The 13,087-nt window shown below is 37.7% G+C and overlaps 1 protein-coding gene across 2 annotated transcripts in view; it reads right to left on the bottom strand.

Moving 5' to 3' along the window:
• The window catches only part of GLRB (glycine receptor, beta), a 45,513-nt gene extending 33,298 nt beyond the window's left edge, over positions 1–12,215 (bottom strand). For both annotated transcript variants that reach the window (XM_009995911.1, XM_009995912.1), the window contains exons 1-2: positions 12,070–12,215; positions 216–322 (exon numbers count right to left, since the gene is read on the bottom strand). In XM_009995911.1, coding sequence (XP_009994213.1) covers positions 216–322; positions 12,070–12,191 — 229 coding nt within the window. In that variant the 5' untranslated portion in view covers positions 12,192–12,215. The remainder of the gene's footprint in view (positions 1–215; positions 323–12,069) is intronic.
• Between the last annotated feature and the right edge of the window lie 872 nt (positions 12,216–13,087).

Raw genomic sequence — 13,087 nt, 5'->3', positions numbered from 1 at the left:
CATATCAAAGCATCACATACTATTACAAACATAAAATCGCAACATATCATCTTTCAGATCAAAACAGTAAGTATCTTCTGAGTTTCACACTATCTAGAGAAATTACCATTAAAACAAAAGGGTTGTAAATATTACCTCTATATAAATTTTATGTGTGAAAAGAGCAAAAGTTAAACTGCAAAGATTAAAAAAAAAGGCTGAAACATCTGACAAACCTTTGAAATTAGGCCTTATCCTGGGATCATAACTGAGCAATAATCTATTCAAGATATTGCTGGTAGAATTAGCTGGTACTCTTGCAAGGTCTTCAGCTGATTGCTGGCTGTAAAAAAAACGCATTAGTTACGACTGAGACAGAAAAAACTGTGTACTTAAATGTAAGTAATTTTAAAGTCATGCCATATCACAAGCAAAACTATGTCCAGCATTTTCGGGTTCCATAGTGTATAGCCTTCCTTGCTTTGTGATGTTTCTGTATTTTTCAAGAGATTATAACAAAAGTCAGAGCTCTCTGTTAACTGTAAACCTCAGAAAATAAATAAGGCACAATTCACTAATTGTTCCCTTCCCTCCTAGTACAAATATTCAGGGGGGCACGATTTCTTCTTAGTAGAAAGCAGCCACCTGAGCTATTCTTAGTGACTGTCAGATTAAGAACAGAAGTAAACTGACAGGCACTTCGTAGGTGCCAAACCATGGGAGGCTTTTGGCAGCCTCCTGTTCTCGCATGTCAGAGCCAGCTCCTCCAGCGGGCTGGAGCCATTGCATCATCTCCTTGTCAAGTGCTAATAAAAGCTTTGTTATGGAAAATGAGGCCTTGCACTCTCCTCTGGTTCCTCAGGGGGAATTTAAACATCTCCATTTACCTTGTTATTATCTTGGGTGTTAAAGCCACCGCTAAAATAAAAAAAAGAATCTGTGACAGGTAAATAGCTGCAAGAGTAACATGAAATTGAGTGTAATAAAAAGCATTAAGGGTGCAACTGGCCCCACCCCACAGACTTCAGGCAGCTGGCACGCTGATAATGTAATGTAAATTAATGTATATGTTGTCTGTAGGACCTACCCAGTGATGTTTTCCAGTTTTGAATCCTGTCTTGTAATGACTTTTCTATCCATTTTATGACTACTCTGCTGACTTCCTGTCATTATAATTTAGTAACCAAGATGCCACGTAAAAATCAGGCAAACACCCTACAGAGGTATAAGTCATACGGATCAACAATATTACCTGTAGCAAATGAATGTCTGAATGGATGTTTTAAACGATCTAGTTCATTTCCTAAATGCTTCCCACAATCAGCTGCCATCGCCTCCTTTATCCAGCTTAATTTCTTTTTTCTGCTATTCTTTCCTACATCAACACCAGTTTGACAAACTTATAGCTGATTCTTTATAACAGCTCTGCTCATTGCTAGTTTTCTTCTCATCCTTCAGTTTTCTTCATGTCCTCTGGGACTTCTGCATTATTCAAACATTTATCAAAGAAAATATTAACTCTCCACAGGGGTTTTGGTCAGTTAAAAAAACAACCAAACAACTTGTATGAATGCATCAGACTTCTCGGGTTTAAGATTTCAATTTGAGTCGCTTCTGTTCAGCATCTTCCTTAATGACTACTGGGAAGGTAATTAATTAATAAATAACTATCGCCATCTCTTGATATCACTATTTGATCAAAAACTGGAGACGAGACCCGATCCTAGCCCTTGAATAACCTAGTTTTTATTAATAACCTCTCCTTTAAAATCAACTGTTTTACCTCAAAACTAGAAGTGAAAGAACAAGAGCAACTGAACAAGACCTGTTGACTTAGTAGCACTTACCATGCTTTCACAGTGAGATTTAAACTCCTCACTTAACATTTAACAGCTAAAATGTTTAAAACTATGAAGGAGTTGCCTATTATTAAAAATATGTCAACCATTTACAAATGCATTTTGTTCTATCATAGTCTCCTTGACATCATTTGAGCATTTTATCTTTCAGAAAAAAAAAAATAAATCCAATTTCTATTTTCCCTATTGTATTAAGGACATTTCTGAAACCTAAAGCTGCATATCTGTTTAACTATCTGCTTGCATTTGTTTGATGTTATACATGAGGGGGAAAAGTACACCAGCTCAGCTATGATATCAAATAACCACTCAATGCTCCTTGAAATTTCAGACTACTCGCCACTCACTAACAGGATTAGTATAAATTTGGAAGGCTACCCAGAGATGTAGCTACCGAAAAGTGTGCAACCATGAGTGTATCTTCACCTATAACATGCAGGATGACAAAAAACTGTGGAGCAGCTTTTAAGTGGCTGCAGCATATAACTCCTCCCCCATCTCCTGTAAATGCACTAAAACTGTTGACACATACAACAACTGCACATGTGAATTACCTCTTTTATCAACATTTATCTAGAGATAAATGGTCCACTGACAAAATAAAGACTTTTTTACTTTTTGCAACATACGTTAACTTTCACTAGTACGTGCTTACTCTGGGTACAATAAACCTCTGCTAATTTGCTATTAGAGCAATTAAATAGCAATAGATGTTCTAATTTCTTTGAATAATTGAGAAATTCACTTTCAATCAATTCTCCCAGGGCTGTGTTTCTGGCTTTTCATATTTGATTTGGATTTGGATCATTACGCAACAGGACTAATTCATTACTGTCTTTTTGGGATTTGTGTTCAGCTTTCAGTGATAACCTCTACCAATAAACAGACCACTACAGAAACATCACCAAGTAGCTGTGTATGCTTTGTTGGGGTTTTTTTGCTGCTACCACTAACTAAAAACTGAAAAATATGAAGTTAAATGTTAAGATTATTTTCCATTTTTTAGCAGCAACAAGGCACAGAAGAATGTTCATTTAGCTATTTAAGAGGCAGGCAAACACTGCGTACACTGTATTCTACCTGATATGAAAAGGTTCAGGGCACTGTCCAACACTTTGAAATCTAAAACATCTACATCAGATGCCTACAGAAATTATACTTACAAAAGGAGGGTCTCCTTAACACAAGTAATAGGAAATCTTTCTAAATAATATATACCTGTTATTTATGAAATATCAAAACAAAATCAAACAACTACTAATGAAAAAAACTTAAATCTTAGTTTTAAAAAAATTCTGCTATGGGCTAGACATAGAAGTTAATTAAATAGTGATGATGCTTATCTGAACCACATGGGTTAATGTGGACACATAAACTAAATACAGATGCTCATAAAATGCTATGAGGAAAAGAGGAAAAAAGCCTGAGAAATTAAATGAATGAGCCTCAAACAGCAAAAGAAACCGGACAGTGCTGATAGGTTTATTTGTCTCCTCAAGTAAGATGAATAAGGTGGTAGTGTTGTGAGATCTGATTTGCACTGCAGAGTTCTGTTAATACAAATATCTGTTCCGGATGCTTGTTCAAACATCAACCATGAATTAGGGCAAAGGGGATTTACTGCACTGGAATGACAGAATGAGATGAAGAACAGGTGACAGCATTGCTTTCTGGTAAAGAATATAATGATCACATCTTCTGTAAGTTGTTGGGCAGTGTTTAGAGCTTACAGAAGCGTAATGTGTGCACATTTATCCTCATCTATGTAAGGAGTGAAATAAAACAGTACTGGTTGTTTAAAGTTAGAAGAAGCACAGAGGATCAGAAATTGCTATTTTTTAAAGGTGACTTTGAATGAAGTGGTTGGAATAGCTACTGGGAAAAAAAGCTTTGCTGAGTATCAGTCATGTTTTCATGTCGTCTTCCATAGCATGCTGTCATTGAACTAATGTCAGCAAATAGCACTCATGCAACTAAACATCATCATAAGGACTGGGTTTCCTTTAGAGAACCCTGATGATCAAAATGGCTAAATTTCACCGTGTATGTGTAGCTTTTGGTGAGTTAAGAAGTGATGCCACTTTCAGAGCGACAGACAAGCAGAATGACTTAATGAAACAGTGAATGGGATGGGTTAAGCACTTGAACAAACAGGCTGGGACTATTCACGGCACTAAGATATTTACCTAGAGCCACTACTAACCCTGCTTAATTGGCCACTCAAGAAGGCATCTATGATAGGTAAATGTATAGACTATGTAAGAGAAAATGAATTTCAGCTAAGAACTCCCTTCCAAAAAGAAGCAATACTGCTATTTGCTAAAGGCTGGCTGATTCCTTTATAACAACACTCACATCAATTGAGAAGTTACTCACTACTTTTTCTTACTTCACCTACAGTTTTCACATTTGTGAAAAGCTGATAACTAGGCTAAGTTTTCCCTTAGATTTCCACCAATTGTAGCATGTGCTGTAATTTTAATACATTTATTTCAACTGGAGTTGAATGGACATGGAGCTGCTGGAAAGCATTAGGAAGTGGAAATGCAGCAGCATTCTTCACAGCAACTGATGGGTTCTCATCAGGATATGGTGAATACCAAACAAAGGGCAAGGCAACAAAAGTTTCACAGCTGCTATAATGGAAATTTAAAAGCACATAACAATAAAGCTAGAAACTGCCTTAACAAGAATTTTGCCTAAATGACCATTTTGGGAAAAGAAAAAAATCAACATTAAAAAAACTCAAATAAACCCAAAAAGCAAGATGAACCAACACAAAAAACCCAAACTCAAAGCATGATTTCTCTTTTTCTGGAAAAAAAAAAAAAAGATTAAGCAAACAGTATTCTTAAAAGTGTTCTTGCTTCTACAAACATTGCTCTCAAAATTCAGAAAAGCAAACAAAATAGTTAAGTCTTCCAGCATAACATTTCTGTGTGCTATGTCTGGCACCTCTTTGGGAGGTTACTTCTGGTATCACTGATGAATAAAAGCATGACTTCAAATACTGTATTTCACAGGGTATGCAGTAAGGTGTCCAGCTTCTCTTCCACCGCAGCTCTACATACTTCATCCATGCCTTCAAAAAACATGATTAACATTTTCAATTGATGGTGATTGATAATTATTTTTATAATTCACTAATCAAAATCCAGAAGTTTAAATAACCATATATGCATGGAAAAAGGAAGCATGTATTACATTTGGATTGAAATGTATATAGCTTCCTTGTGTTAAAGAAATGTTTTCAGGAGACACTAGATCTCTACAGGTTATCATGACATTTAGTCTCTTAGAGTTCACTGAAGTTACAAGGAGTCTTTGTTACACCCAGTGCTACAGAAGGATTACTGCAGTATATGAACACGAGTGGGAAGGAGACCTTTGCTGTTGAATTAATTCACCTACTGCCCTGATCCCTAGTCTCAAAATCCCATTATGCTGAAGAATTTCTAACTTCAAAAGAGAGCATTAATGTATTTTTTACCTTATGGTATGACAATTAGGAAAAAAAAAAGACATGTCATAGGGACATATTCGCATGCCATCTTACATTACACTGCAGTCCAGACAGTCAGTCAGCATGCTTATTCTAGTATTGGCATTTGCTTAGAATGCATAGCTTGGATTACCTAGCATTAAGCTAAGTTAAGTTCTTTGTTATCACATCCAACATTGCCAAGGCCAGACACCTTAAGGAGTGTTTGCATGGTGCCTTCTTATTATTCCCTAAGCCTGAGAAAAGCAATCTTACTCATCTGCCTGACACAGAGGTGACAGCCCCCAAACTTGTAGAACCAGGTTAGTATGGTACTCCAGCCTGACCAGCACTGCTCTCTGCAAGCTGTTTCCATTTCTTATAATTAGCTCATTTGCTCCTCACCTAGACATTTCTGCATCCCACTGAAATCATCACCTAAGTAACCCTTGTGCATAAGGGGCATCCTGTTTTGTCCTCATATCGTATGCAGACAGGAAACATGATCAGCATCCAGATGCTTAAGCAGAACTACAGACATTTTTAAAATAGTTTATGCACATCAATTCCTTGTCTTGATCTTTTTTCCAAATGTGGTAAGTACTGAGAAAATACTTGGATATTGGTAAAATTTAACTACCTTGTATGGTGGTATAAGTGGAGATACATTCTGTATAATTTCTCTTTCAAAGATCCTTTTGGTAGAGCTGAGAATGGAATTTAGTCCTATGGTTTTCCTTGTGCTTAAGTTTAAGAGGTGTAATCTAACCTGCACATCCAAGTATTTTCCTAGCCTGAAGGTTGTATATGACAAATGAAGTCAGTAACTTTACTGCATGATTTTAGTGTCTCATCACTGCAATGTTCATAATAGAGTAAACACTGCTCACTGAGAGGGAGAATTACTGAACGAGAACCAGCCTACCATGCCTAATTACTGTTTTACAAGAGAACTCAGATTTGCTTATATAGCTTTATCTTTTACTCCCCAGCATGTTTATCCACTCTGAAAACAAATCCTCAAATGTCCTGGAATGTGGCCCTATCTGTTTGGGATCATGGCTTTCCATGAGAGTCACAGGCTACAGAATAATTAAACCATTGACCAACTGCTGTTATTAAGGGGCAAAAGAATTTTTATAGGAACCAGATCTGAGCTTTGCAATGTACTTATCTTCAGAATCACTGTGAGAGGTAACTGCCTCCACAACCAAATTCAGGCTTTTCTTTTAACTTGAGTCCATCTTCTCCCACAAACTGTATCAACCCTCCCATCATACCTACAAATGAAAATGTTCATAAACTATCAACAGTGTCTTCTACAAGATGGGAATGAAGACACAGATAATTCCACTTTCTCATCATTGACATTCTGGAGACTATCACATACTAAAGATAGAGAGGCCATGTATACCTGAACACTTGATATAATTTTTAAAAGTCCTTGTCCATGGGAAGGTGAGGAGGTGTCAATATACAAGATTCACTTCAAACTTCTACTTCAGTCTTTATGGGAAGAGCATGTCAGAAACTGAAAATTAACCATGAGAAATTTTAGGACAGGCCTTCATACAACAATGCATTAAAAGGTTTGTTGTTTTGTTTTTTGTTATGTTGTATTGTGTGTTTTTTTTCCCCAGTTCCATTGTCTTTTGCTGTTATTATTTAAAAGAAGCTGCTTATTGAACCTTGGCATCTGTGACCTTTCTAAGCTTCCAGATGGCAGATGGCACAAGCCATGTTTTCTGGAGGGCTTAGAGGGCCATTTCACAGTTTCTGAAGTAGATGATATGCTTTATCAAATGCAAGCTAAAATATGATTTGTACTCCTGCTTTGTGGGTAAAAAAGTCTCTATAGCTATCACACAGTATTTAGGTAATCACACACACAAATACAAACCTTCATGTGGAAAAGTGCATAAAGGTGAGGAGAGACACTTCTAAAAGCACAGACAAAAGAATGAGATTTAGTTATTGAGGTTACACTCTCAGCATTGCTCTGGCATTAGAGACACTGTGGGATCTTCAGAAACAAATGTTGTGCAAGGGAACAGCTGAGTCATCCTAAAACTAAAATTAAGGGGGATAGCTGTGATTAAGAGTACAGTTATAACTGGTTTTGTTAGCTGCTATTTGACACTCTTACATCTCTAAGCCTTCTATAACTGCCATAACTAAACTTCCCTTTCCTTACAATTTTATTTGTCTAGAGATCTTGCAAGCAGTTGTGAGTAGAGACCTTCTGGGCTACTATGGATTGTGGAGATAACAACAGCAGCTCACACATAATAAAATAACTGAAGTATTTATTATGCCATAAGAAAAGGAAAACATTTTTCAGCAGTGCTTTTAGAAAAAGTCACAGCTAAGTGTTCAACATATTTACCAGAAACAGGTATTATGAGGAATTATGAAGAAGTTAATAAGAAGTAAAAAAGAAGTAACAGAGGTAATACAGCTGATGGGTTAGTCTACAGTCAACAAAAATCAAGCCCTGAAATCCATCTGCATCTGTATTGAAATAATCTGTATTCAGTACAGTGAATTTCAAAGTAAACTTGGTAAACAAGAAGACTGTAATCCAGAAAATCCTTATTTTCTTCCTTGAAGAGGTGGATCTGGTTTTGTTTGGTTTTTTTTTAATATTTCCCATTGAGTCAAAAGGCAAGTGTTTTGTTACACTAAAGCTCTCCATTTTATTGTACTATGCATCAGTGGAAGCCAGATACTCTGATTTATGCTGCAATGCTCCCTATCGTAGAATTTTAGACCTAATATATCAATTTCTTTGTTAATCAACAAACATTCAGGAATCAGATACAAGTATAATTACTCTGTTTCATTTAGAAAGCCTGAGGTAATAAGGGAAATTATCTAAATGTAAGCTGTGAAATCTTACATCTGTTCTGAGCAAGCATTAAATCAAAGTAAGAACCAAGGGATTAAGCATCAGCTTCATGAAAACCCTCAATAACAAATCTGGGAAAAACAGCTTCAGAAATAAATGAAAATAAGATGGCTAATCAAGCCACTATCACACAATGTGCTGAGAAATACAGTGTTATCAATCATCACACATAAGAGATTTTGCTCTAAGACACAAAATAGAATTTCCCAAGTATCTGTTTATGAGACAACAATGAACTTTTTATGGGCTGTGTAATCTGCTTGTTTTCAGCTTATTCTAATAGCAGTGAATTTCATGCCAGAGGGATGCATTTGGCAAAGGGGTTGCATGCAGGAGAGCCATAAAAGGAAAAGCTCAAGTATGCTTAGATTCCGTACAAACAAATTCATGCTAAAGTCCCAAGCCAGTCTTATAACCCTCCATTTCTTAACATCAAACTAAAGAACTCTAGCAGTAACATCAGATTCTGCATAAGTCTTTCCTGGAAAATTATTTCCATACATTTGAATTTAATTATAAAGTTTGTAAAGAGAAGATTGTTCCTTATATAATTACTAGCTTGTTCTCCAAAGGAGGTAAAATTTAGCTTTTCCCATGTTGTAAGGAAACAAAAGGCAATAACTTGTTACAATTAAGCTTTAAATGTTCTTGCACCAGTAACCAATGCAAATTAAAGGTAGATTAAGATTTTTATTTCTAAATATATGTTTCTTTAGGAATTTATACCATTCTATTTTATAAATTACACAAATTTGGTTTTCTTTAAAAAAGATACAATGCATTATTCTAAAAGATTTCTCTGCTGCTTTACTAATAAATTTTTAAATCAATCACTCCCTTCAAAACTATTTTGGGTCAATCCTTATGGTGTCACTTATTTCCCACTCCACTGCATTGTGCTCTGCTTTGTTTGTGAGGAAAGATTCCTTACTTTATTCGCAGGAAAAAAATGGTGAAGATTAGGCAGCCTTTTTTATAAAGTGGTGTCACCAACTAAAAAACTTTTGTGAGAGATTATAAATAACATGCTGGAGATTAGAAGTTTGCCATCAGTAGCCTAAGAGAGCATTCAATAATTTCTCTGCAACACAGAACTGACCTTCATTGCTTATTCACATCTGAGGCCTGCTAGGTGCCAGTCACAAAAACAGCAATTCTGCAGCCCTGCTGTTTTCATAGAATCAAAAAATAATAGAATTATAGAATGGTTTGTGTTGGAAGGGACTTTAACGATCATCTAGTTCCAAGTGCCCTGTATGAGCAGGAACACCTCCTACTAGACCAGGGTGCTCAGAGCCCAATCCAACCTGCCCTTGAACGCTTTCAGGGCTGGGGCCTCCATAGCTTCCCTGGGCAACCTGTACCAGTGTCTCACCATTCTCACACAAAACAATTTCTTCCTAATGCCTAACCTATATCTTCCCTCTTCAAGTTTTAATCCATTACCCCTTGTCCTCTCACTACAAGTGGTTGTCTCTGAAGCTGTGAACTTCAGCCAAGTAAAATCTAGGCAACTTGTTAATTATTCAGAAAATCCAGTATGGCTTATTGATAGGGCAATGAATTCCAGCTTGCAACACTGAATACATGATAATCAGACAAATACTGGATTCCAATAGTATTTTCACAGAAAGCTTCAACTGTCTGGAACGAAAAGTATAGCTTTGAAAAGTATAGCATTTACACAATGCTTGTCATTACTACAATGTCATTACACAACGACATGACTTCATCATACAATCATAAAATCGTAGAATGGCTTGTAACACCCCCAGTATAAAAAAGAGTAGGGTACCAAGAAATACAATACTTAAGAGAAAAAAGAAATAAATCCATCCACTTGTTTTCAATTCTAATTAAGACCAAGAATGGGGGAAATGCTGGTGGCTCCTGTGGAAGATCCAGATTGAGTTCCCAGCTGTGTAACTCACTTTCTGAGGCCTTCAGTGCTTAAGCCAGTTCTGGGAACTACAATGTTTCTCTCCTTGCTACAAATCCTCATGATAGCTCAGACCAAAAGTTCCACAGGGGGTTCAACTGAACAACTCAAAGGGGATAGAATGAGTAGGGGTCATTTCCGATGAGTCATGATCGCATTTGAGACCTGTATCCTAATATATGCAAACCTGAACATACATCTCTTTACTGTAAACTTCCTTACAGTAAGGGTTACAGCACTGGACCAGGCTGCCCAGAGAGATTGTGGAGTCTCCTTCTCTGGAGACTTTCAAGACACATCTGGATGCGTTTCTGTGTGACCTACCCTAGGTGGTCCTGCTCTGTCAGGAGCGTTGAACTCAATGATCTCTTCCAACATCTTCCAACATCTAACACTCTATAATTCTGTAATTGTATTATTTCATTTTTTCAGGTTTGATATAAAAATAAGGAATGAAAACACTCATCATATGTAGAAACCTGAAAATTCTGGGTTACAAATAAACATCACTGTCAATATTTTAAAACAGTGGGAACTTTAAAAAGTATTATTTAAACATTGCTTCCATTCAGGTGTTCTACTTTTTTTCCCCCCTATTTTTAAAGAAGTCTATTCGTGTTAAATAGCTGGTCTCATTTTCTAGTCGTCTTTTATGGGCAAAGAAGAATTACAGAATCATAGAACGGTTTGAGCTGAAAGGGACCTCTAAGATCATATAGTTCCAACTCCCCTGCATGGGCAGGAACACCTTCCACCAGATCAAGCTGTTCAGGGCCCCATCCAACCTGGTCTTGAAAACTTCCAGGGATGGGGCTTCCACAACTTCCCTGGGCAACCCACTGCAATGTCTCACCACCCTCACACTAAAGAATTTCTTCCTAATGTCTAACCTAAATCTCCACTCTTCCAGTTTTGATCCATTACCTCTTGTCCTCTCACTATGAGCCCTTGTAAAAAACCCCTCCCCAGGTTTCCTGAAGAAAACCTCCCTCTTCAAGTATTGCAAGGACACTACGAGTTCTCCCCAGAGCGTGTCTGAAATCTGCCTGAAAAATTTTATCATTTCAGGCCTACTGCTCTTCTACTCTTATTGGCAACTCAGTATATTCCACTGATCTTGTCCTTGGATATTTACACTATAACACTAAAAAGATGAGCAAGGCTGGCCAAGAAAATGACAAAAGAGATCTCACAAATAAAACTGTTGTAATGTCCTATGGATCTCAACCAAAAACGTGCTAGGCATTAGAAGGAGGGAGTATTCTTTAACATCAAGTAATCACAGATGCCCAGAATATATTCTCTACTCAGCCAGGCAATCACAGATTTTAATTTCTGTATTTTCACAGAGAGAGTATTTCATAAGGGCATGCTTTATAGCAGCAATCAATCCACCTCCATAAAAGTTACAGTGCTGTAAATTATTGATGGAAAATGCTGAAGACCTTAATTCTATCCAACATGCAGTAAGAACATGCATAGGACAAGCCTTCTCTTACAGAACTAAGTTAATCAGAAACTGAATTTCAGTACAACAGTTTTGCATCGTCCTTGCTTTCCTCAGCACATCTGCAACACAAAGCTACAGAGGAAAGCACTATGGGACTTCATACTGTGTTCTCAGAGACAGCAGGACACTGGGGTTGGAATCCCCCACAAAGAAATAAACCATCTGCTATGGCCTCGATGTTCCCTTCATTAAAACAGTGGACCAGCCACTAAAGAATCACAATCATTGACAGAACTTAGCTATGATGCTGCTCAAGCCCTCTTTCTCTCATTCCCACCCCAACCCCCATTTTTGCAGCAGAAAGCAGCACCTTCAACTTCCGCATAATTTCCACAATTACAAATATAGTAGGATGAACACCACACAAAAGCATAAAAGAAACAAGGAACATACGATGGACACAGATACTGCTTCTTTTTCCCCTTTCCTTTCTTTGAAGACTTCTCTTTGGAACAGACTTCTTCAACCCATAAGGAGAATGAGATGAAAAAGAAAACCACTAATAAAAACTTCATCTTGAAGATGAAGCTTCAGAGAAACCTCCAGTCTGTGGCAAAAGAAAAGAAAGAGCTTTATGTTAGTAAAGTTAGATATGGAAAATGGGAACACGCACCTACAAAAAGTTGAAAATGATTTTTTTTTGTTTTGTTTTGGGTTGTTTTTTTTATTTTATCTTGGTTGCCTTGGGAGCAAGGTGAGGTGTGTCTCTGACATGGAACCAACTTAGGCTCCTTTCTGACAGTCAAGTAGCTTCCCAACGTGAGGAACAGATTTAAGTGCAGGTTTGCTCCAGTACGTTTAAGAAATAAACTTGATGTCATTCAAAGGCTGCCTAACTCAAAATCCTCAGAAACTTGCTAAAGAGAACTCACTAAAAATGTCACGTGTCAACTGCATTGAACGTGGTTAAATGTGACCAACCAGTCATCTCGTAAGGCAGAGAAATGCAAGCCCTCTGTGACCTTGGACAGATAAAGCAGCAGTCGCTTCAATGCTCGTTAAGAGAAAAGATTGCAAATGTAATTTTACCTACAGAATTTAAACATAAATGAGTATTAATCACAAAGTACTCGTGCTGCAGAGCCAGCCCTGAAAAGGCCTTGCAAAGATGACTAAACACAATCTGCAAAACTGTGCTTTATTACAGTTTCATGCTGTAACCTCTCAGGGGGAAGGCGCACACCCCAGGCGCCCGGAGCCCCTGCCCCCGGCCCCACCAGGGACTGCCCCGCCAGCCCTGCCCGCAGCCCCACGACATCCCGGGCATCGCCCATTTGCTTCCCATCCCACAGGCACTTCCCAGGCACTTCCTTCGCCTCAACACCAGCTGCCTTTCCCACGTTTATTTACGCATTTGGCTGCAATTCTTGGGAAGGAGCAGCGGCAGCCTCTTCCTCTCCTCCTCCCACCT

This window comes from Chaetura pelagica, unplaced genomic scaffold (genome assembly GCF_000747805.2).
Source record: "Chaetura pelagica isolate M959 unplaced genomic scaffold, ChaPel_1.0 scaffold142, whole genome shotgun sequence".
Taxonomy (NCBI): Eukaryota; Metazoa; Chordata; class Aves; order Apodiformes; family Apodidae; genus Chaetura; species Chaetura pelagica.
Note: the sequence above shows the minus strand (reverse complement) of the source record. Positions and strands in the feature narration are given on the sequence as shown.